The 26,646-nt window shown below is 33.8% G+C and overlaps 1 protein-coding gene across 1 annotated transcript; it reads right to left on the bottom strand.

Moving 5' to 3' along the window:
- Nucleotides 1-4,164, bottom strand: LOC132606756 (alanine--glyoxylate aminotransferase 2 homolog 2, mitochondrial-like). Its single transcript, XM_060320380.1, has 9 exons — nt 3,814-4,164; nt 2,461-2,691; nt 2,077-2,247; nt 1,438-1,581; nt 1,186-1,365; nt 839-1,070; nt 586-699; nt 413-499; nt 1-278 (listed from the first exon to the last, which is right to left on the bottom strand). The coding sequence occupies exons 1-9, from the start codon at nt 4,063-4,065 to the stop codon at nt 235-237; spliced, it is 1,455 nt and encodes a 484-aa protein (XP_060176363.1). The 5' UTR covers nt 4,066-4,164; the 3' UTR covers nt 1-234.
- Nucleotides 4,165-26,646: the final 22,482 nt, after the last annotated feature.

Genomic DNA, 26,646 nt, shown 5'->3' with positions numbered 1-26,646 from the left:
TTTCCAGAGACAACGAGCTGTTGACTCACATATTATATGATCGTTTGGTACAGTACGTACTGAAGTAGGCCATACAGATACATTTGGCTGTTGATTTCAACTGACATATGAAGATAAAAGCTGTATAAAAGAGTTCCATTAACTATGGCATTATCATATTCGAGATAATGTAATTGCCAAACTGTTATAGTGTAGTATCTTGAACGCATGTACGCGTGTAGTGAAGAGGAGCCATTATATCTTTGACATTGCACAATCCATGACATCAACTAGAAAATCTGCAATCGAAGTTTTAGATATATAAGAGCCCGAGTAAAGCTTGAATTGGGAAAACATGTAGTAGCCAATTTCCTTTGAGAAAGGAAGGAAGAGATTTGGAAGCAATCAAGTACTTCTAAGAGCTAAAAAGTACCTGCATCTTCTTTAGTGAAACAAAGTGGAGGAGTAATTCTGAAGATATTTCCACGAAATCCACCCTTGCCAACTAGTACTCCCATATCTTTAAACCGAATAGATAAACTAAGTTAATACGTAAGGTTTAATTTAACGACAGGACAAAAGGATGACGATTTAAAAGAAACTTACCTTTCATCTTCTCCATGATATGCAGAGTTTCAACTTTTGCAGGAGTTTTCAGTTTGCGGTCAGTGACTAGTTCGACGCCTAGAAGCAGTCCTCTTCCCCTCACATCACCAACAACTGCATAAACATTATTGCAGAAGCCATAGTCAATTGAAAATGACAATGATAGAGATGCAGTGGTTCGTTTATAAAAATGATTAGATCATCCTCCTGTAGAGGTAATAATCATAAGGGTGAAAGGAGAAAAAAATCTCACTTTCATGCTTATTTTTTAAATCCATAAGGCGCTCTTTCAAGTAGGAACCAACAACATGGGCATTTTCTTGAAGCTTCTCTTTTTCAATCACTTTAAGGACAGCAAGTCCTGCAGCAGTACACACGGGATTTCCACCAAATGTGTTGAAGTAATTATGATGACTAGGAGTCAAGACCCGTGCAATCTCGGGAGTTGTTACCACAGCCCCAAGGGGTATTCCATTTCCAATGCCCTGGAAATGACGAAGTAAAAGAAGCTTAATTTTTGGCCAAATTATAAAGAGAAGGACGTCTTCTTTTGTAATCGAGTATGGAAAATAGCAGACTGTCATTGTTGAAGAGACTGACTTTTGCCATTGTCACTATGTCAGGAACCACTCCTTGGTTCTCAAATCCCCAGAAGTTGCTTCCGGTTCGAGCAAATCCAGCTTGAACCTCATCTGCAATGCAAAGGCCTCCAGCTTTTCGTATAGTGCTGTATGCAGCAGGCAAGTAACCTGGAGCCAATTCAACTATCCCACCAACACCCTACACTTAAAAAGGAACATTTAGAGGATGATACACGCGATGTTGTACGGAAAATCATTGAGGGATGATTACCTGTATAGCTTCAGACATAAAAGCAGCACATCTTCCAGATGTTGCGGATTGGATAAGATCTTCAACGTCCTCTGCATACTTCTCCCCATCAGAACCGAAAACACCTCTGTATGGATCAGGATTTATGGCATGATGAACTCCACTCTGATCAGCAAAGTAAATAGTAAGTGAACATGAGACAGAGTAATAAACATAACAAGGAGTTATTATGGCACCATCATATGCTGGTGCCATCATATGCTTCCCAGCAAACACTATTGCAGGTTCCCTATTACTCCAATTGTTACAGATAATCTAATGTCTTTAGAATGGATAGAAACATTAAACTTGTTATATAGAGGCAATTTTCATCCGCTGCCCACTATTATTCCACTGAATATCAGACCTAACAAAGGAGAATATCCAACATAATGATGATAAGATACCAAGTAATATAACAGAATGCTCAATTAACTCCTATACGGTAACTTCATAAATAGTTATCTGATAAATACTTGGACGGCTGCCTACATAGACAGGGCATGTGATTTTTTCGCATTAAAATGGTCAAGAAAATTCATTCTGCATAAGACATCTTGATAGTTATTCATAATGCAAACACATAGGAATAGCAATTCACAGAATAGGATGTTGTTATACCTGTACTATGTTGAACTTCCATATGCTTTGCCCGGTGGTGCTCATAGTGACACCTGCATTTCCATGGTAAGCATTCCTTAAAGAGATGATATCATGACAATTGGTGTATTGTCTTGCCATCATGATTGCTAATTCATTTGCCTCAGTCCCAGAATTAGTAAAGAACACAACCTGGGAAAGCAATAATATGTCACGATAAGATTGTAGACATGGATATTAAGTATAAACAGTGAAATTGCAAGTACTTATTACACTATAAGTGTATCCATTATAGCATATAACCTTGCCTAATTTTCTAGGCTACTGATCTCTCTTCTTATGGACGGTTACAAGTATTGTGCATATAAGTTAAAATAACTTGTAAGCCAAAGAGTAAAGGAATACCTTGAGATCACCAGGTAATTTAGAAGCAAGTGCCTCAGCAAAATCAGTAATCGCGTGATTAAGGTATAAGATAGTTGAGTGCTGTAAGCGTTTGGTTTGGTTTACGATAGCCTCTACCACATCAGGGTGGCAGTGCCCACAAGATACAGTTGCAATTCCTCCAAATGCATCAAGATATCTACGTCCATTGCTGTCAAATAAGTATTGCATCTTTCCATGTACCAAATTCAGCTGCACATAATAACCACAATCACCCCAAATTAAAGCACCTTGTCAATCTCAATATACAGTAAATAATACCAAAAAGAAATTAAAGAACACTGAATAGGGAATTCTCGGACTAGTACTAACTGTAGTTAACTGGCGTGTACAATATATAGTAACACTGAATCTGAACATTAAAATGAATATAAAACAGACCTCAAAGTAGTTTGCTGGATTCAACTTTAAGCCTAACAAGATTTAACCGAGGCTTTCTTGCATAGACACTTTAGCATCGGCGAACTTGTAGTACTTTTCATTTTTATTTTGTTTAATATTTCCCCGACTGCAACTTGCTTGGGATTAGCAAACACATCCATGAATTCAAACTTATATTTAGATATATACAACAACGCCAACAACTAAGATACCCAGTGTAATCCCACGAGGGGTTACCCCTGGCAGTTGCCGGTAGCCCTTCGACTCAAAAGAAGTATAATCAAAGCAGGATTGATTGAAAGGAAAATAAAAACAGCAAAATAGCTATTTAGATATATCAAATAACTAATTAGAGGTAAAAAAGAAAGACAAAAATGAGCAAAAAGAAAAATAGAAATTAAAGGAATCTAGTCACGTTAACTGCGCAGGAACACCATGACGAAAACCAGAACTTGGCTAGATAACATTAATTAATCATCCCAACCCAACCCAACCAAAACCATTAAACATTACATCTTTATGTTCAAAACAACAAAATCAACTAGTCTCAATCCCAAATTATTAGTTAGACCCACTTAATTACAGTACAAATTCTCAATCTGTTTCAAATTTTCACTAACAATCAGGTACTCCCTCTGTCCCAAATCCCAATATAGTTCGGATTTTGAAAGTCAATCAAGAAAATCTTTAACCCATTTTATTCCTATGCCCTTTAAATATTTTTAATTGTTAATTATTATTACTTATATTATTTTTATGCAATTTCTAAATATATAAATTATTTTATAAAAAAAATTAAAGACTGTATATCAAAATTCACAGTCAAAAATAAAATAATTTTAATTCTCGAAATCCAAACTGTATCACGGGCACAAAAAGAATATTTTTTTAAAAAAAAATCACTAATCATCAGGTAATTAAAGAGAGACTCACCGGTTTTTGATACAAGTGAAACATAGAAGGGCTAAGAAACTCCTTTCGTTTGTTCAAGATTTCATCGCCAGTGGGTCCATCATATGGTGGTGGAGAGTAGTCGAAGTGAGGCATCTTAGGATTAATGATCATATGATCATCATCCTTTTTAGATGTTGCTAAGCCTAATTGAGAATAACAACAACGTTGTTGTGTTAATAAACCTCGTACATCTCCCACACACTTTGCACTTCTTGTTACAAGCCTCTGCATGTTGGGTGATGAACGGAAGCGGGGAGGAATTTGGATGGTCTAAAAAGATGACGTGTGGAAACAAATGATATGTTGAAATAGAATGAGACACAAAATGGAATTAGAACGTGCACATATATATAGAGAGAGATAGGGTGACACGTGTTATAAATGACGTGGCCCGCCAAGTTAAACAAAAGACCCAATAGGATGGTGTCATGTGTTACCGGTTAAATTAAAGTCCAATGAAAATACCACTACTAAAAAAACGGAAAAAATCGTTGACAAAAACCGACGTCTAGCGTCGGTTTTTTAAACCAAACCGACGGGAAACCGACATTTTAACGTCCGTCGGTTTTAATAGCCTCACTTTCAGAAAAACGACGGACAGCATCGGTTGCGTTGTCCGTCGGGTTTTATTCAAATATTTTTAAAAATTAAAAAAAAATTAAAAAATCGACGGACAGGGTCGGTTTTATTAAATTCGGATTTTTTATCTTATATATAAATAATATATATTTTATGAAAAAACGACGCACTGCGTCGGTTTTTTTATATAATTTTTTTATTTTTAATTATAAAACCGACACAGCGAGTCGGTTTTTTTGTAAAATATAAGCATTAATTCCAGAAAACCGACGGACAGAGTCGGTTTTCTGGAAAATCTGCAAAATTAATTTCCAGAAAACCGACGGACAGAGTCGATTTTCCGACGGTTTTCTGGAAAATTTTCAGCATGCAAATCATGCATTTTCTGCAACCACACCTGCACAAAAACCAGTACCAAAATCTGCTCAGAAACCAATAACAAAAGCTGCTCAAAACTAGCATTAAAATGCTCCAAATCAATTCTAAAAGAGCTACAACACATAAAATCATCCTAAGTAATAATAAAACACATCAAATACGATCTAAATAAACCTTCAAAGTTCTGAAATATTTAAATGACCAACCAAAAGTACCATTAACTAGTTTTAACATAAGTCCATTATTAAATTCAAACTACTACAACTGATCATCCGGTGTTCGGGCTACGAAATCACCGTCATCATCATCTTCTGGGTTAGAGGGAGGGGGAGAAGGGGGCACACCAAAACGTCCACATGCGATGTGGCTTTTAACTTGTGCCATTAGCAATTCAATATTCGCTTTCATGGTGTTACTTTCCTCAACTCTTCTTGCCTCAGTTTCAGCTAATTTCCTATTAAGTTCAGCAATTTGCTGCGCCATAGCTGCGACCTGAACATCATCAACTCCCTCGGCTTGTCGAGAAGACCCTTCACCTCGCAATCCTGACCGAAGGCGACTTAAGTTGTTCCTTGGGACTAACTAGTTCCCCTACAAGCTTAATCATTGAATCCATAGCAGCTTCAGCAACAGTCCAATCTGATTTGATGTTAATCATTCTAACTGCAATAGACAACTTAGAATGCTGACTCCCTACCCAAAGTGGATGACTAGCCTCTTCTAATTCTTGATAGAAGCGCATTGCTTCTTCATTAGGAGGTTCCTCAAAATTTTGCTCAGGTTCAAACCCAGACTGTACGCCAAAAGCATCATTAACCATATCACTAACTTTATCATATTGGACGTGACTATATTCCTGCGACACACTACTTTCACCGACAACCATATTGTAAAATATACCATTGACCCCATCAGTCTCTCCATGATCAGTCCAAACATAATATTTCTGCTTAAACCCACGACTATATAAATGAACCCTAACCGCTTCCGGTTTCAAATACTTCATACACCGGCAATGAGAACAAGGACACCTAATTACCCCTTCATTTTGAAAAGGGTAAAGTGTCATTGCATGTTTGATAAACCCATCAACACCTTCAACAAATTCATCATGTACACCCACACGATTACTATTATTCATATTATACATCCACATACGATTCATCTACAAAAATATACCCACAAATTATTGAGGTTATAGAAATATATTATAACTTAAGAATTCTGACTTAAAATATAACTTAAGAAAACACAATCCCAACCATTTCTAACTTTGGATTCTCAATAACAATTCTAACTTTAATAATTTATAAATTCTAACTTTAATATAATTTTGAAAAGCACAATCCCAACTAATTCTAACTTTGAATTCTCAATAACAATTCTAACTTTAATAACTTATGGATTCTAACTTTAATTCTAAAAATTGAAAAGTAAATCTAGTCAAATAAAATCTACATTTTAGTTTTGAGGTTATAGAAATATTATAACTTAATAATTCTAACATAACTTAATAATTCTAACTTAATTTGAAAAGCACAATTCCAACCAATTCTAAAAATTGAAAAGTAAATCTAGAGAAATAAAATCTACATTTTAGTATTGAGGTTATAGAAATACTATAACTTAACAATTCTAACTTTGAAAAGCACAATCTCAATCCATTCTAATTTAGAATGATCAATAACAATTCTAATAACTTATGGGTTTCTAACAAAAAGCACAATCCAACAACAAAAAAAAAAACTAGTCAAATAATTAAAGTATATATTTTTGCACATATTCAACATCAACAATATTACAAAGAATGATAACTAAGCTAACACAAATACATTGACAAAGAATATGAAATATAGCACAATCTCAACAAAAAAAAAAAAATGACAAGTAAATTAAACTAGGCAAATAAAGTTTACTTTTTTTTTTCACAAATTCAACATTAATAACATTGCAAATGATGTTTAACAAAGCTAAATAGACGAGCATTAGGCCTAAAATCTACAAATAAAACTAAGATTAAAAGAATTTTAAATGCCCTAATTTAAGAGAAACTAACCTTCAAAATGAGTTTGGGGTAGGGAGGAAGGAGCTGCGCAGGCAGCGGCGTTGGGCGGCGGCGAAATGGGAGGCGGCGTCGGGCGGAGGGGAGGGGGGCGGCGGCTAGGGTTTGGGGAGGGTGGGTTTAATTTTGAAGAGGGATAGCTGAAATGGGAAAGAATCCCGTTACTGCCAATATATAGGAAAAACCGACGGACAAAACCGACTCTGTCCGTCGGTTTTTTCCGCACATTTGACCGGATTTTGACCCCAAAAATAATTAAAAAAAAAACGAAACCGACACTGTCCGTCGGTTTCTTCAAAAAAAAATGTTTATTATTTTTTTAAAAACAAAATGAATTGTATATTATTTATAATATTTTTTAAAATAAAACCGACGTACGACGTCGGTTTTATATTATTATTATTTTTAATTAAACCGACGTGGGACGTCGGTTTATTTTGGCGGAATTATATTTTCAAAATTCTGCCAAAAAAATCGATGTTGTCCGTCGGTTTTCTGATTAAAATAATTAAAAATACAAAAAACCGACTCTGTGAGTCGGTTTTCCGTCGGTTTTTTTAAACGACCCAGTGCGTCGGTTTTTGATCCGTCGATTTTTAGCAGTTTTTTAGTAGTGTACGCAACTTGTATAGGTGACGTGTTCCGACCAATCAAATATTGTCATGTCAACTTTAATGTGATTGATCGAAAGGAGTTCGTCCTTATCACAACTCATTTATTCTATAACTATAAATAGTCATACAGTAGTCCTCATAATTCACAGGAGTTTAAGTAAGAAATCAGAGGGTGGATCAAACACTACAAGTTTTCTACAAGCTGCAAGTATTCATGTACAAATTTCAAAATTTAAACTGAAAGTGTAATAGAAACAATTTACCGTATTTTCAGGTGCTGATTGGAACAAACTGTAGTTCGAGTGTCTAAATAAAATTTGCTGATAAGTTTGAGGGTTGTCTATGTATTAAGCCAACATTAATTGATAATCTTAAAAAAAAAAAAATCTCCTATAAGAGTTTAAAATATGTTAATATTATAGAAAATTATTTACGTATATAACTAAGATCCTGTTACTCGTTGCATAATTGGAAAGAATTTAAATTATATAGAGAGAGTATAAACCAATATAAATTTTTAATCCATTCTAATTGGCTATAATATAGCTGGAAAATAATTTAATTCCGCAGCTAGTTTGGTACTTTAATTACCTTAAAACCAAATCAAACTTCCGATTGTTAATATATGTACATCAACATCACTTACTAACAATGCATAAACTTTGGTTCGGTTGATAGTTTTTTTTTTTTTTTTGGTTGATAGCTAGCATTATTGGGAATAATATCCGATGTACATTCAGAGTCTTGTCAGATTTTGGTTACGTTCCGTTTACGTAATGCGAAATAGTGGTTACTTGTATTCTTGGAAATAATCATGTGTATCAGATTTGTATCTATTAGGGTATTTTATTAACCTTTTAAAAGGTGCTGTATTAGATTATACCACTTTTAGAAATTAAACATTCCATTAGTGCGAAATTAAGGAAACATAACTATGTTTAGCGGAATACTTATAAGTGCCTTCTAGTTCTGTGTATAATAATTTGAAATCTTTGTTAGAAACATTTAAGTTATTAAGCTCCATAATTATTTCACACTTTAAGTTATTAGATCATTATACTTCTTTTAACACAAACATTGCTAACATTGTCTTTAAGAAGCAAAAATGGACGCAAGTGATATAAAACAAGAATAATATAGCACATGATGAGTATAATATCACTCGAAAAGCTTATAACTCTAAATGTCACGTAATTTTACCCTTTTTAAGTAGAACTTCACGTCCTGCGTTTAAAAATTTAAAAACTTTGTTCGAAACACTTATTAAGTTATTAAGTTCCATAAATGTATCCCACTTAAGTTATCAGGTTATTATTCTTAGGTCTCAAAGTCTGCTAATATTGGCTCTTAGAAGTTAAAATGGACTTAAGTCGATGTGACATATAACAAACTAATATAGCACATGACAAGCACATAATCACTCGAAAAGCTTAGAACTCCAAACTCACACAACTTTACCTATTCATTCGACCCAAATTTCATAAAACTTTAAGAAACTCAATTAACAAGACGTTGCTTAAATTTGAAAACAATGCAGATTAGAGGGAAACTGGTGGTGTCTTTGCTAGAAAAATTATGTTCTTTTTTGAAAAAAGAAAACCGTCGTTTTTCAATGAACTATCTTCTTTCTAACTCTTTAATCCAGTATAGAAGTGTTTTTTTTTACCTAATAGATTCTTCACCTTTCTTCGATGTGGAACAACACCCTCCATTTTTTCATTCACAACTCAACCCAAAGTTCATGAGTTCGAGTCTCATCCACACCAAAATTCCAACACTTTTTCTCATTTAATAAACCTCACGCAATGCAAATTGAAATTAATTCGAGCCCCAAAGCGAGTCCGAATATCAGGTAGAAAACCGGAAAAAATACTTAAAAAGTTAAGGCTGGCATATGTACCGTTCGCATAACTTGGACATTTATTAGTTTTGATTACTGCTTTAATGTCTGAGAATTTATGCTTTTCCATAGTGCAGGTCTATTTGAGGTTTAATTGAGTGAGTTGGAATCCCAAATTTCCAATTGGGATGAGTAAATTATTGAACGCATAGGAGGAAAGGACGGAGCTGGGGAATATAAAGAACAAATGGAAGGTAGCCTTGTAAGTATACAATCAGGCAGTGATGATAGTGATAGAATAGAACATGCATTTATATCGTTTAATACTAATCTTTATTTGATTATTCACATTCCCCAACATCATTTCTATCCTCGATACGTCAATTGTCAGTGTGTCTCCTGGCTAGAAGTTCCATATCAAAATTACGCATTCGACGTCTAAAATTTAAAACAATATACTTACTACTACAAAGATAAGCTACTTTAATTTGATACTCTTTCTGTACAGTACAAGAAAATATATAATTTGCGGAGGTTGAAAGTTGCAATTCACGAAAGTTTTAGTGTCTACTAGTTGCTTTAAGAGACTAAAACCTCCGCGAATTGCAACTTTCAACCTCCATAAATTACCCATTTTTTTGTAGTGACATGGATATTGGAAAGAGCGAAGTGTATAAAAAATATTAATATGTCAGAGGCGGATCTAGGATTTGAAGGTGTTAGGTGTCTAAATTTTTTTCAATGTACATCTTGTTAGGAACGTGTTGGGTCGGGTACATATCTTTTTAGTTTATTCGGGTCAATTTAATAGACCTTTTTTATTTGCAAATATAAAAATTGCATCTCAAAAATCAAATAACGAACATAATTAACATATTAAATAAGGAATCACACCTAGTAACAACAAGGTAAAATCAACATTTTCACTAAGGACCTGCATCATTTATGTATATTAAAAAATGAACTTGCACAAGTAAAATAACATCTTCAATAAGGGAATTACACCAATCAAAATAAGAAAAATAATAGAAAAACTCTTCAATTGGTAATTACATCCCTTAAGTAAATATAGAATTAGATAAACTACAAGTTCTCGAAAATAAATCATAAATTTCATGTTTTTTCTAAGCAATAATTGTGAAATTTCCATACAATTTAAGTAGTAAAGTGATTTAAATTGAATTTAACAATTATAGAATTACACAATTTTTTATAATACACTCCCTTCGTCCATTTTTATTTGTCCACTATACTAAAAATATATGTCTGTTAGTGTCAAATTTTTATGATGACAATTTTACTTGTGCAGGTATAGTGATTAAATCATACAAGGAATAAATGGGAGCTCACAAAACAGCTCCAACAAACAAGCCCACAGAACAAGCCCAAACGAGATCTTTCAAACAGCAGCCCACGCGAGAAGACCGCTTCCCAGCCCTAACGATGCAAACAACAGTACTCTTCAGCAGTACAAGATCTTTCAGAAACGAAAAGATATCTGCTCAATAACGAAGCAATATTCCAGCAGCAGTACAAGATCTTTCAGAAAGGAAAAGATATCTGCTCGATAACGAAGCAATATTCCAGCAGCATTAAATCATTTCAAAGAAGGAAAACCCATCTCCAATATTAAGAGGCATATCGCGAGAAGCATAATAATTCTGATACCGCCTCGACGCACAAGGAAAGCAGCAAAAGCTCAGTCTTATTCTTGGAAATAGGATTTTTAATTCCATTTCCAAGGATCAAAACCCTTGGGTTGATCTCTCTGCGTGAAGAGCCTAAAACTCTATAAAAGGGGCTGCTTCACAAACACAAAAACCATGCAACAGTCTCATTACCTCCATTGCTCTGCTTTACTTTTAAATAAACATTGTTAGTCTGAGTGATTCATAGTGTAATAAGAGAGAAAGGAGAGTTATAGTTTGTGAGGCTTTGTATCAAAAAGAATAAGAGTGTTTTGAGTGTAGACGTAGGAACTTCATTCAAAACCTTCATTGTACCAAACCTTATAAAAGAGCTGCAGAGATCACCCTTGCAACCCAAGGGGACTGGACTAGGATTCACATTGAATCTGAACCAGTATAAAATACGTGTGTCATTTATTTTCTGCACCTTACTTTAGTACTCACTGAGTAGATAGTCGACTGCTGGCTTAACCTAGTCGACTAACAGATCGAATTTTTTTAACAATTAACCCCCCCCCCCCCCCCCCCCCTCTTGCACTTTCAATGTCCACTTTTACTTGTAAGTTGTATAGTTTAAAAAACCAAAACATAATTTACCATTTTATATCTATTTTACCCTTATTATTAAGTACTCCAATTCATTTCTCATTTTATTTATTGCTTATTAAGAGTGTCCCAAGTCAAATATAAACAAACAAATATGGACGGAGGGAGTAATAAGTAAAAGAAATTATAAAAAATAAAAATAAATTGAATTTTGATCTCAATCCAAATTTCCCATTGAGACCCAGGTTTTTCGATTTAAATACTCACAGATTTGAGATTAAGAAAAACGCTTAATTTAAGGAATTTTGAAATTTCTATTTGCGTGTTCTCGCTAGAGATCACAAATAAAATAATAGAATAGAGGAAAGACAATATAAATAATAAAAGGATAAATAGAAATTTGGGAGAGCCGAAAGGGAATTACTGGTACAAAGGAACTAAAAAGCACAAAGAAAAATGAGAGTCGAAAATATTCAAGATAGATTCAAACTTGTGTCTAACAGCCATGATACTTTTGTCTAATTTGCTACTGAAGGTGGCAGGATCAAATATTTAACCTAATTTAAGCAAATTACAACATAACTATATACAAAATTTATCAATCTAGGGGGTGCCATGCCACCCCCACCCTAAAAGGTGGATCTGCCCCTGATGCTAGTAGTAGAGGAATTAGAATTTTGAATTTATAAGTTTTAATTTCTTGAAAATACATGTTATTGGGGGTTGATAAATTATTTCAGTCAAAACTAGTGAGTTTTGCTGAACTTGTACCTGTAAGCTCTAGCTACATTCCTGCCAACAGATCTGTAGTTATCCATGAGGTATACTTACTTGTACTCATTATTTGCATAGTCATAATAATTTATCACGAGTAACGGAAAATTGAGAGGAAAATACACTTAATTCAACAGCGATGACATGGTAAATTTTTTGGGAAAATACTTATTATATACTTATTAATTTGGTGTAAACATCGCAATCTTTATGATTTTACCTCTGGTAAAATTCAATAAAGTTTTCTTGTAATTCCACTCTTCTCCAAGAAATAGTACGGACTAAACAATAAGATTTGTTTCTTCAAAAAGGCAAAAGCATATGCTAAAGGTACAAAACAATTATTGTAATTGTTACAGTCTTCCATGCATCTGCCCATCTCTCTGAACCACCTTCAAAGATGAAACATCATCTAGCCATTTTTTCCGCAAAGAAAGCAGGTAACCTCATTATCACTATCAAATATATATACACTCACCAATCGGAATTTACATATGTAGTAGTAGTGTTCGATTACAGTGGCAATAATGCTAGAGATATCGACACATTAGTCATTTGCGTGAATATTTAATATTGGGTTCTGCTAAATATATATAATTATAGTTAAGAGACCAATCAATCACGTCACAAGGCTGAATCATATATAGGGAACAACGTGCCAACACCACTAATAATTGAGATGACGTTCTTATCATCTTATGTGGTCATGTCTACTTGTAATGTTTCCACCCAAACCTGTTGTGATGGATGATAAGATTTTTGCAACTTTAATTTGAAGTTGAGTTCGAGTTTTATAAATGATTTTTTTTTTTTTTAGCTAGGAAGCAATTCATCCTTCATAAGCTTTACTTGAAGATAGATTCAAGATTTGATGAAGTTTATGAGTTCGTAGAACGATTTCAAGTTAATATACAATAATAATTAAATTCACAATCACATATTTTATAGATGTTTGAGAGATTTCTTAATAAGAATACAATGTTTATGCAAAAGTTATTGGGTCCCGTAAAGCCATAAATTATGCTCGCAGAGGCTATTTCTGGATTTCAACTTTATGATTTCTGAATTAGAACGACGAATTCAAGTTACTGAATTCTAAATTTAATTAATGTTTACCCATTTAATAAATTTCTTAACACAAATACATTGTTTGAATAAAAGATTAAAAAAAAAACTTTCATATAAATATCAATCACCTAATAAAAAACAAAAAAAAAAGTTACACATTATAGAATCATCCGCCGACATGGATTTCCAATAACATCATAAAGGTATTTTAAAACTTTGGTTAACCAATGATGAAGCACCATGTTCTATTGTTGTCCGTTTAACCAAAAGCTTCCAAATTAGTGCTGACTAATTCCACCAACTAGTCACACACACTTAAATCTTATTTAGACTGAAAAGGCTGAGTTAATAGTAAGTTTCTCAATCATAGCTGCCCATCGAGTTTGTTTAAAAATGAAAATGTGTACTATCGTTTTATTGTTTAAAGGGGTGTTCTCAATTACCATTCAAAAGGCAAATGTTTAAATTTACCCTCCAAGTATGGTTTACAGTTTAAATTTGCCCTCCATCAAAGTTTGAGATCAAATTTGCCCTCCCCATTAGGATACTTGGTATATTTGCCCTTTTATGAATGGAAGTGTGACTTGGACTCCACAATACAAAAAAATTAGCCACGTAGGCTCTACGTAGACTCCCAAACCCAATTATTTTAACTCATGACCCGTGACCCGTTTACCCATCATATAAAGTAATACAACCCTAGTCCCTTTTATTTTAGAAAAGAGAGGGAACGAAAGAGTATATGTATAAACATAAGCTTACCTACCTAAATGTGTTGAATAAAATAGATAGGAGAACAAGCAGAGAAATAACAGAAATTGGTATAAACATAAGCATAATCAATATTTTAAAATAAATTGCCTGATGAAAGTTGTAAACACATTTGACAATTTTTGCGGGTGAGAAGGGCACTTAGGTATTCTTTTCGCTGAGCTAGGTTCTCATAATTGATAGCAAACATGAAATTTTCAGGACGGAAATGGAAGTGTTACAGTGAGTTAGAAAATCGTGAGAGAAAAAGTCTCAGGGTGACGGAAAATTACGGACCGTGTCTATCTCTAAGAAATGCTAATTATGTAAACTCGCACTTCATTATATGCTCTTTCGATTCGGCTAGGGGAAACATTCTAAGCACATTAGGCATACTTCTAGATCATCTTTTCCCCCTTTGATGGGAATTTCGCCTGGGGCATACTTCCTCGTCCTCTTTTCCCCTTTTTATTAGCAAGTTTAACCTCTGTTACAAGTTGGGGCTATTTATATCCTGTCTTTGTCAAAGTTAACAAAATTACCCCTTGATTGGATGAAGTCCCACAAATCAACCTCAATTTTCCAATTTCACTTAAAATTATCCGATTTCTCTTTTTTTTTTTTTTTAATCCAACCCGATCCACCTAATTAAAATGGAGAAACATTCACCTCATTTGTTTCAACTGATGAGCATTCATCATTTCCTTCTTAATTCAGTTTTTCACAAAGATATTCAAGTCCAAATTTTTACAACAAACCTTCCACATTCCCACTCTTGAGGTAACAAAAATATATCTTTTGTTATATGTTGATATTCTAGGCAAGGTTAGTTATTGAACTTCCCCTGTTCATCTTTTGTTCATTTTCATACTTTTCTTAGAAGTATTTTTGGTTCTTAGAGTGGATTGTCCGAGTTTCAGCTTACTCAAGATTCACCAAGCAACACGACAATGATATCATCACTACCGAATTCCTACATGGCTTTTGATGTTGTCCAAGTAACTGGCGATTATATGGAAGAATATGATATTCACGGCCTTTGAATTTGTGGTATGGAAAGAAAAACATCATAGCATCGTTTAATTCAACGTTCGTGATCAATATCAAACCTGAGAGTGTCCATGAGGTGAAAGATTGGCTTTCATGTTGACTAAAGAGAGTGGTCCTAACTCTAAACGTGAGGGTTATTTCATTAGGTGGGTCGGGTTAAAAGGAAAAATCGGGTAATTTTAAGTGGCGAATTGAGGTTGATTTGGGGGATTTCATCCAATAGAGGAGTAATTTTATTAACTTTGGTAACAGTAGGGGTATATAGCCCAACTTATAACATATGACAAACTTAGCTACTAAAAGAAAGTAGAGTGTATTTTTCACCCAACTACTATCAATTACTCATTATCTTCACGCATATCAGCGTATCCAATTCCCCAGTTAAATCTGCACCGAGATACTCCTTCCACCCCCCCCCCCCCCCCCCCCCCCCCAAAAAAAAAAAAATAACACTAATTTTAAGCCATCATTTTAAATGCAACCGTAACAATGCCATAAAGAGGAACAATGAGAGCAAGAAGATCATCTTTGAATTGAAGCAGGATCAAAGCTTCCAGTAATTGATGCCCAAGTCACAAAAAAATCACACCACCCTCATTTGTTTAATTTGTTGTGGAATGACCACAAAAAGAATACCACAATATCATCGTTCCAACTAAGTGAAACCCATTAATTTCGAAATGTTCGATCCTCCACAATTGTGATTTGTTATCGAGTTTTACTAGAAACATTTTAAGGAGCTTTAATATTAATTTTGGAGGTGTTTGGAGACGATTTGAGGCAAGTTTGACTTGATTTTCAGACTGAAAATGAAGGTTGAAGACTACTCTACCTTCCTTGTACATACATACATATATCCCCTCTGTATCAGTGTAATTAATTCCCTTGTATATCCGAGTATTTCTTTCATGTATGTCATGTATATTGATATATATCCATAAAAACATTTGTGATATACGCTGATATACATAATATACATATCTGATGCATATAGTCGCATTGAGTTTAACAAGTCGATTTCAACCATGATTTTTGACTCCAAACTAGTCTGTATCACCCCAAATCTTTCTCGAATTCTTTATATAGCATTATCTAGACACCCACTAAAAAAAATTAAAAAGTTGAGATACGAGTTCGGTTGCGACTTCAAAATTGGAGTTTTATTGAGATTTTGTCACCAATGAACTGACAAGGTTTTTATGGTGATAGTGGTTAAATTTGATGGTTTTCAGAGGTGAACTCCAAATGAGATGATGGTAAAAATAGGAGTTAATTCCTCAAATGGTCATTGAACTTATAGAAAAGTTATGTTAAAATAACTTTTGAATTTTTTTAGACAATAAGGTCATCAAACTATGTCTTTGTTTCCAATAAAGTAAATTAACCCATTTTTAGACATAAAACCCCTTAACCCATATATAAATTATAAAACCCATTAACAAGATTGGTTTATTGGTAGAATATTTGGATAAATTTTCTCAAGAAAAAAATCGTGTTGGATAACGACGTCGCAAAAATGAAAACACTTTTACAATTAGTTGTATATATGCTTTCTAAATATAAAATGTTTACATTAATTGTAATCCACTTATTTATAAAACTTAAATAAAATCAAAATATTACAAGTTCACCTCCAAGAAAATAAAAATACTAAATCCACTTATTTATAAAACTTAAATAAAATCAAAATATTACAAGTTCACCTCCAAGAAAATAAAAATACTAAATATTTTTAATTGTAATCCACTTATTTATAAAACTTAAATAAAATCAAAATATTACAAGTTCACCTCCAAGAAAATAAAAATACTAAATATTTTCTTTTATTATTGAATTTTTTTTATATCACGGAGAATAATTTACAATCAGTTAAAAAACCTATAGTTAAGCTCTGTACTCAGTTCTATTACCATTCAACTGTATCCTCTTATTGTCCACTGGGATATAATTTTGCAATATTCTAAAATTTTTATTAGAATTAAGATTTCACATTTTGAAAGTAAAATAGAAATATTCAAATGGGTTTTATAATTTAAAAATGAGTTAAGGGGTTTTTATATCAAAAATAGATGGTTTTACTTTTTTGGAAACATGGACATAATTTGATGACCTTATTGTCCAAAAAAATTCAAAAGTTACTTTAGGGGGACTTTCCTACAAGTTCAATGACCATTTGTGAAATTGACTCTAAAAATGGAGTTTCTCCAATATTTTCGTCCGTTTAGGAGTAAATCGAGATTGTTTATTTGCTATAGAAAATTTTGGGCTTCAATTGCTAAGCCTAATCTTTGGCTAAAAGCTTGCCAATAGTTATAAACCAGTAGGAATCCGCGACTTTTGTAGCACAAAAAAAAAAGTTGAACCAAACTAGTACAAAAAAAAAAAAAAACACATTAATAGGTTTCACGCATGAATTTCGTGCGTGAAAGGACCAAACTGCAAAAATGCAGCTTGGGCCTTTCACGCACGAAATTCGTGCGTGAAGCAACCTTCTGTTTTTTTTTTTTTAGTGTTACCTTTCAAATCACATTTTTTTCCATACTTTGGGCAAAGATTAGTCATGTTTCAAAACCCCAAAATATCAATATTTTATATAAAACTTAATATATTTTTTTGCGTACAATAATGTCGGCTCATTACATCAAGTCCACCTAAATGTTTGGATCGTCGTTTTAGGGGTTCTAAAGTGCCCCGAACTAAGTTTTGAAACTTGTCATATTTATAGGGTTTTGATTTAAGTGTTTTATTATATTTGAATGTACAAATATAAATGTTTGATTTAATAATAAATATTTATTAAATTTGACTGTGCATTATTTGACTGTTTTAATACGACCTGTATTGTGCACCATTTTAATGCGCAATGTAACACCACGCATGGCAATTTCAGGAATCTATGACACATAAAGCCTTGATTTGACAATACGTTACTGTATTATTTGACTGTTTTTACACGACTTGTATTGCGCACCATTTTAATGCGCAATGTAACACCACACATGACAATTTCAGGAATCTATGACACATAAAGCCTTGATTTGACAATACGTTGCTGCATTATTTGATCGTTTTAACACGACTTGTATTGCGCACCATTTTAATGCGCAATGTAACACTACACATGACAATTTCAGGAATTTATGACACATAAAGCATTGATTTGACAATACGTTGCTACATTATTTGACCGTTTTAACACGACTTGTATTGCGCACCATTTTAATGCGCAATGTAACACCACGCATGACAATTTCAGGAATCTATGACACATAAAGCATTGATTTGACAATACGTTGCTGCATTATTTGATCGTTTTAACACGACTTGTATTGCGCACCATTTTAATGCGCAATCTAAGTGTTGATTTGACAACACACCACGCATTACAATTTTGAGTGGTCTATTTAACTTGAAGGCTTGACGAGTGAAAAACTCATCAACTTCATAAGTCTAAGTCTTACAAGTCATTCAAAAAAAAAAAAAATCAAACTTCATAGAAAAAATGTCTCAAAATGCTTCAACTGTTAAGGTTTCACTATTTTGGGATGGAGATATCGTCAAGGACAATTACTCCATTCGTTATAGTATCAAACCAAAATCCCATGTTAAATTTCCAACAACTTTAAATTGTGAAACACTAGTCAGTTACATGCACAAAAGAATGAAAACTACACCCACTGAGTTTGGAATCTCAATAACTGGCAGATATCCACAAACAATATCAAACGATGATGAATCTTTGAGTGATTATTTGGGATCGCCGGAAGAATATCATGATTATTTGGGATCGCCGGAAGAATATCGTGATTTAGTATTCATTAATGTTCTTGAGATGTATGTTGAAAAGATACCTCGAGAAGAAGTCCCTCAAGTCCAGCCTATTCATGGTAACACTTATGGGGACTTTAGTTCTTATGGAGACATTTTGAGTGGTCAAGTGCTGCTGGAAAATCTAAGCCAACAATTTAATCAAGCTTACAATGAAAATTGGTAAATATGGATTTTTCATATTATTATGTCTAGTAGCACGTGTTTGTTGTATGAATTGGTAAATAACCAGTTTTCAAATCTTTATAGGAACTATTCTCAAAACTCTCCAGTGGTACCAAATATGGATGTTGGTCAATCCTCTCAGTTCGGTGGAGTTGATCATTCTTCACACTATGACAGTGCTTATGAACGACAGTAAGTTCATCACCTTGATATTAAATTATCTTTATATATATATATATATATATATATATATGATGTTGGTATTTAAAATATGTTACTTTTCGTGTAGGAGGATGAATGCACTTGATAATGAAGATTTTCCTAATTATTATGAGTCATCATCAAGTGATGACGATGACATAGCTAATAATGCTGAGGTAACCGATGATGAAGATGATGATGATGTTCAAGTTGGTATGACCAACAATATTCCTCAAAGCCAAAATCAACAAGAACCAATGCACCACCACGTACCACCACCGATGGCTGAAAACCCAACTTCTGAAAGCCCAATTCAGTGGCATTCTAACAATATCCCTTATCTTGACAGCCTGCAGGGTCGTGATGATGCATTTGTCTTCATAAGAGAAGATGATGATAGTCGCCAAAAAACCTGGATTGAACCAAAGGATCTCAACAAAGATCGATGCTACCTTGCAAAGGGAATGTTGTTCGCATCCAAAAAGGCGTTGCAACGGGCTGTCAAAATTTATTGTTTTAAGGACATGAGGGAGTTTAAGGTTGATCAGTCAAACACAAAGATATGGAGACTAGTTTGTAAACGACGGTATCAAGGCTGTGAGTGGTTGCTTAGGGGAATTGTTAAGCCTAATGGTATGTGGGCTATCACAAAATTCCGCGAAAGACACACTTGTGATATGGAAGAAAATCGAGCAGATCATTATAATTTAGATACAAACATGATTGCTCAAGTATTACTTAAAGACGTTGCTGAAACGCCAAGGTAACTTATCCTACCTAGTACATTATATGTCTTATATCGATTAAAAGATCATTACTAAATGTTGTTTGTTTAAACTTGTGCAGGATCCCCATCAAAGATTGTATTCGAAATGTTCAAACCGTATATAGTAAAACTATAAGCAACAGAAAGGGATTTCTCGGGCGTAGACGCGCTTTTGAGATGGTCTTTGGAAATTGGCATACTTCTTTTCAATCGCTACCAAGGTATATGGCAGCTCTACAACATTTTAATAATGGTACTGTTGTAGAGTGGCGGCTTATAGAGGGTAAAATCTTCAACTTTGTATTTTGGACATTCAAACCATGCATTGATGGTTTTGCTCACTGCCGACCAGTGATATCCATAGACGGTACGCATGTATATGGTGCCTACGACATCAAGCTCCTAATTGCAATAGGAATGGATGCCAATGGGTCAATATTTCCTCTTGCTTTCGCAATTGCCGCTAACGAGAGCAACGACACATGGGGGATCTTTTTGACCCATTTGAAAACTCATGTTATTAAGGATCGTACCGGCATATGCGTGTTGTCTGATCGTCATAAAGGCATATTGCACAATATGGCTAATTTACCGGGGTGGAAGCCTCCCTTTGTTTACTATCGCTATTGTTTAAGGCACTTGAAGGCAAATTTGCAATCAACGTTTCACAATGGCACTCCAAACAAATTGATTTGGTTGATGAAGCTCGAAGTTGAAAAATGGACGCTTCATGCTGGTGGAGGCAAAAGATGGAGCATGCTCACAACAAACAGCTCAGAGTCTTTCAATGGCTTGTTGAAATCTGCTCGAGGACTACCTGTCACCGCAATAGTGAGAATGACTTTCAAGCAGGTTGTGGAGCGATTTGTTGTTAGGACAAGACAGGCTAGAGCGATATTGGCTGACGGCGGGACATGGATGCCAAAGCCCTTCAAAATTATGGAGCATTATAGAAAAAAATGTGAGCATCACCAAATGACCGAGTATGACCCAATTCAACATGTGTATGAAGTTAGGACGGGTTATCACAACGGTAAGGGTGCTAACATGCATACCATTTATGAGGCAACAAGAACATGCACTTGTGGTAAGTGTCAAACGTACCACATGCCGTTTTCTCATGCTGTCAAGTTCTTCGAGAGAATGAGAAAAACGGTAACAAGTTATGTGGCAGGGGAATATAAGGTCCACAGTTACCTTAGAGCATATTCCGGCCATTCCACCCACTTGGTAATGAAGCTTATTGGCCAAACGAGCCGTTTTCGATGGTTGCTAACAAGGATTACATCAGGAAATTGGGCATTAACTCACGGAGTCGTAGACTCAATCAAATGGATGTTAGTGAAAGAACTTATTCTCGCAAGTGCTCTACATGTAAGCAATATGGCCATGACAAGCGTTGGTGTGGGCAACAAGGCCGTGGTAGTACAAGCACGTCTCGAAGTAATAGAGCCTCTAGAACTTGAAGATTGTATTGTTATTGTAATTTATTATTGTATTGCTTTGAATTAGTATTGTAATTAAATGGAATGAGTTATTTTTTAATTAGTATAAACCTCTCGTATTGGATGAATTATTATTAAATAAAATATTTATATTTGTACATTCAAATATAATAAAACACTTAAATCAAAACCCTATAAATATGACAAGTTTCAAAACTTACTTCGGGGCACTTTAGAACCCCTAAAACGACGATCCAAACGTTTAGGTGGACTTGATGTAATGAGTCGACATTATTGTACGCAAAAAAAGATATTAAGTTTTATATAAAATATTGATATTTTAGGGTTTTGAAACATGACTAATCTTTGCCTAAAGTATGGAAAAAAATGTGATTTGAAAGGTAACACCAAAAAAAAAAAAAAAAAAAAAAAAAAACAGAAGGCTGCTTCACGCACAAATTTCGTGCGTGAAACCTATTAATGTGTTTTTTTTTTGTACTAGTTTGGTTCAACTTTTTTTTTTGTGCTACAAAAGTCGCGGATTCTAAACAGTAGTATACGCCAATTGCACAAGTTTTAATTTCTTTGTTTAATTTGTTTAGTTACTTAATAATTTCTTTTATTATGACTGTTTATGACATATGAAATAAGATGATTTTTTATATACAAATATTTTGATAAGATTTTCCGTGAGTTGAGCTATATATTAGCTGAATTTTTGGATGAATTAAATTGGACATATCAAAGTGATATTTAGACTGCCTTCTAAGGAAACCAGATTGTACTTTTGTGAATTGTTAAGTATTTAAATACTAATGCCTAGTACAGCGTCCATTCTATCCACAAATTTGGAAGAAAAAAGAACCTCACTTTGTTGCGGAGATAATTTTGTACTAATCAGTTCAATTTAAATAATATAACAATCATAATGACACCAGAAAATTGTTTTCTGCCTCACGAACGGACATGTTGTGCCGTGTGCTCAACATACGAGTACGTACAAAATACAAATTAAAGCCGTCTCTATTTAGAGATTGAATATGAACTGATCAGCAAAGATCAGACCTAACATAATTTAAATATTATGTATATATTTACAGAACTTGAAGGCTTATATACAACTACCTAAGTTGTTGAATAAAACTAGCTTGGTCTCATCTCTCTATGACGGTCTTTATCATCCCCTCTCAAACTGGAGTGAAGCAACTCGACAACTTCAAGCTTATTGCTTTTGAAATTGTAGATTTTTTTTATAGAATTAGAGATGAATTTGGTAACTTTGACACCTTGCACAATCTTCTCATGATACAGGTGGATGTAGTGCATAAATTACGGGTTCATTAAAATTTAATACGGAAAAGGGCCAAAATTACCCCTGAATTTTGGGAAATAGTTCATCCATACCCTTCGTTATACTGTAGGATCAATTATACCCTTACCGTTATATTATAGGGTCAATTATACTCTTATATCTAACAGCTGCCACATGACATCATCTTAGCCCTTCAAAATTATTTTCCCCTCAAATAATTTTTTACCCACTAAAATAACCCAACCTGACCCGAATTTCTTTTTTCCAGCCAAGGGGTAATGGGTTGGGTCCGTATCACTTTGGCTGGGAAAAAAAATTCGGGTCAGGTCTGATTGAGTTATTTTAGTGGTTAAAAAATTATTTGAGGGGAAAATAATTTTAAAGGGCTGGGATGATGCCACGTGGCAGCTGTTAGACATAAGGGTATAATTGACCCCATAGTATAATTGTAAGGGTATAATTGGCCCTAAGTATAACGAAGGGTATGGATGAACTATTTCCCAAAGTTCAGGGGTAATTTTAGCCCTTTTCCGAATTTAATAATTTAGCTTAGACGTTGTATATGTATTTGAAAAATTCACTAAACAAGTACAAATAATAGATTTCGAACTCAGCAAATCGAATGCGTTTGGAGTAGAATACTGAACTGGAGCAGGGAAAGTGTATAAATACCCTCTTTTGGTTACGCCATTTAAGTAATACCCGTTTTTTTTTTTTTTTTTTGGCGCGAGTACCCATTTTACACATGAAGCTTGGCAACTTCAGGCATTCACGTTTGAAAGTGTGGCGTTGCGAAGGCCAAACATCAGAAGTTTTCACCTGATGTTTGGTATGGCTTCCCAAGGAAATTCAGACATTTTTGACTGAGGTGCATATAAAAATTGATTCAAATTTTAGTCATATATGTCTGAATTTTTTTTATGTATGCCTGACCTTCAGTCGTACATGATTGAAGTACATATAAAAATAAGGCTAAAATTTCAGTCATGTGTGTGAATCTTTTTTCTCAAAAATAATTTTTTCAAGTATGTATGCACCTCAGTCATATATAATTGACATACATGTAAAAGGGAGCTGAAATTTCAAACATGTGCGCCTGAACAAAAAGTTATAATATGCTTTTCGAATTTCAACAATCCAACACACGATTAACATCCAAATCTACTCTAAATAAACTCAAATTTGAAACAGAAGTTCCTGGATCCGTATATCATAAAGAACAAACCCCAATCATAAATTTGTCAAAAATACAACAAATCTAACAAACTCATTTAACACATTTTTTTCCCCAAGTTTGCTTGCACTCTGGTCATGCATATATGCATGAACTACATGTAAAAATGGGCTAGAATTTCAGACATGTACGCCTCAGCAAGAAGAGCGAAAAGAAACAGTTAGTACACGTGCAAAAAAAAAAGGGTATTACTTAAATAGCTCGCCCAAAATAGGTACCCCAAGAAATTTTTACAATTCGAACTCATAATATTTAAATTCTGCATTCGCCTATGTCATCCTATGCTAACAGAGTTAAGTGTTGCCTAAAATATCGTCCATTTTATCTACAATATTTGGAAAATAAACTCTTTTTTCTGGTACAAAGTCATAGTCTATATAATTTGAATTAGTATGATTTAAAGTATCCATTAATAATAGTCTAAAAGATATAGACCGTCAAATTGATGTTTTTTGTGGAGATAATTTAATATTTTCTCTGCCTCAATTTATATGGCATTGTTTAGATTTTGAGATTCAATTTTTTCAATACTTCAAACTTAGAATCTTTTAAGTTTTTTTGCATAGAATTTATATATTCGAAAATTACATAAGAAACACTATAAGTCATAATAATTAATAATTCAAGATGTTTACAAAGTATATGAAAAAACCGCGATAAAAAAAACTTATTTGACTCTTGAAATTTGAATGATGCCACATGAATTCGGACAGAAGGAACACAATTATTTAATTTGTCAGTTCAATTAATCTGAAGCTCTAAAAAGCAGTATATGTCAATCCATGCAGAACCAATGAACCATGATAGTATAAAATCCTCAATAGACACAAAGTGTATTATATTTAAACGTAGTTGTTGATCTACTGATCGCGCTGCTTCTTCATCATACTTTGTCAAAAGATTTTAGGGACCATACATAGGATATATATAAACTTGAAATTAACTTATATAAGTAATGATTAATGAATGAGCCAATAAAATAGAGCTGTGGCAAGTATTCAACTCTATTACTTAAAGAACTAATTAAGACCTTCAACATCAGTCCTAACCAATCACTACCCCTCGCAATTATTTTATTTGCATGTTGTTATCGTTGACATTTAGTATAAACTCAAAAGGGAGTTTTTCCCGGTATAGTCCACACTTAAGGGTGTGTTTGGTATGGAATAGTTTTCAATTTTTCTATGTTTAATTAGTTAAAGTTTTAGCTTATTTTCTCTAGGAAGATAATTTTTTCTTTTCTTTTTGAAAAGGCGTCTTCTTAATTATTACTCAAATCAAAATCGAGTACATCAAAAATAAAAGATGGTGGGACAGACCTCCATTCTATCGAACCAGACATAAAAATAGTCGCCCTAGTTAAAGCATGAGCAGTTTGATTCGCTGATTTTTTAAGTAGAGAAACAGATACTAATTGAAAACCTTTCATTGATAAATTTCCCTAGTAAAATTCGAAAAAACAAGTTTCATAAGTTAGATTCTGCACTGATTGCCACCTCCTACCATCCAACAGACCACCGCCCCACCACCCCAGCCCAGCCACCCCGGTAGTATTTGCCTAAATTAAATGGTTTTGGGACAATATTTTCTATTTACTTGCTAAACACTAGAAAATAAGTAAAAAATTATTATTTTCAAGAAAAATATTTTCCGTGGATATCATTTCCTTCGTACCCAACACCCTCCACGTTATTCTTTTTTATTTATTTTGTTCTTGATATGTACGTTTACAAAATTACTTTTTTCGGTCAATTTGGAGTTGTTAGTCGCCACAAAATATAGTATTATCCACGATTACTCTTCCCCAGTCCCCATATGTAATATCCATCGAATGAAACCATTACTGTCATGAAGTAAACCTTTTGGTCATATCCTTGGAGAAAATTGTTAATCATTCTTCAATTTTTTAAATCTTAGTCGCCGGGTCTATCTTAATCATTAGTCCCATCATTACAGTATCGACAAGTAATAAAGCACTTAAAATAAAAGTCAGTTAGGGGGTAAATTTAGTTTTTTCTTCTAAAACAATCCCAATTACTTTAAAACCCCTTTTTCCGCTCATGTAAAAAAGAGAATCCCAATAAGTGCCCTGTTATACAGTGTTAGAAATTACTACCGTCTTGATACCAAAGTCTCAACTAATGGTAGGATTTAGTAGCTCAGTTGGTTAGTCACCCGAACTTCCATCTATTGTATTTCCTCCCCCATTTTCCCTTCCCCTATGCTCTCTGTAACCAAAAAAAAAAAAAAAAACACATACACACAGAGATTTTTTTTTTTTTAACAAAGTCTCAACTAATAAACACACCCACACCTACACGTACACATATAAATCAATACGAAACTTAAATACCAGGTAGGTTACATTATTAATTATCATAAGACGAGCAACCCAATAAGCCTGTTTGGAAATATGCCTTTTAATTGAATTTAATTTGTGTGTAGTCGAGTATGATTACATAATTTTGGACTGTTTATCTGGTCAAAAAATTATTTGGCCAGCATGAAATTA

This window comes from Lycium barbarum, chromosome 8, assembly GCF_019175385.1.
Source record: "Lycium barbarum isolate Lr01 chromosome 8, ASM1917538v2, whole genome shotgun sequence".
NCBI classification, from domain to species: Eukaryota; Viridiplantae; Streptophyta; class Magnoliopsida; order Solanales; family Solanaceae; genus Lycium; species Lycium barbarum.
Note: the sequence above shows the minus strand (reverse complement) of the source record. Positions and strands in the feature narration are given on the sequence as shown.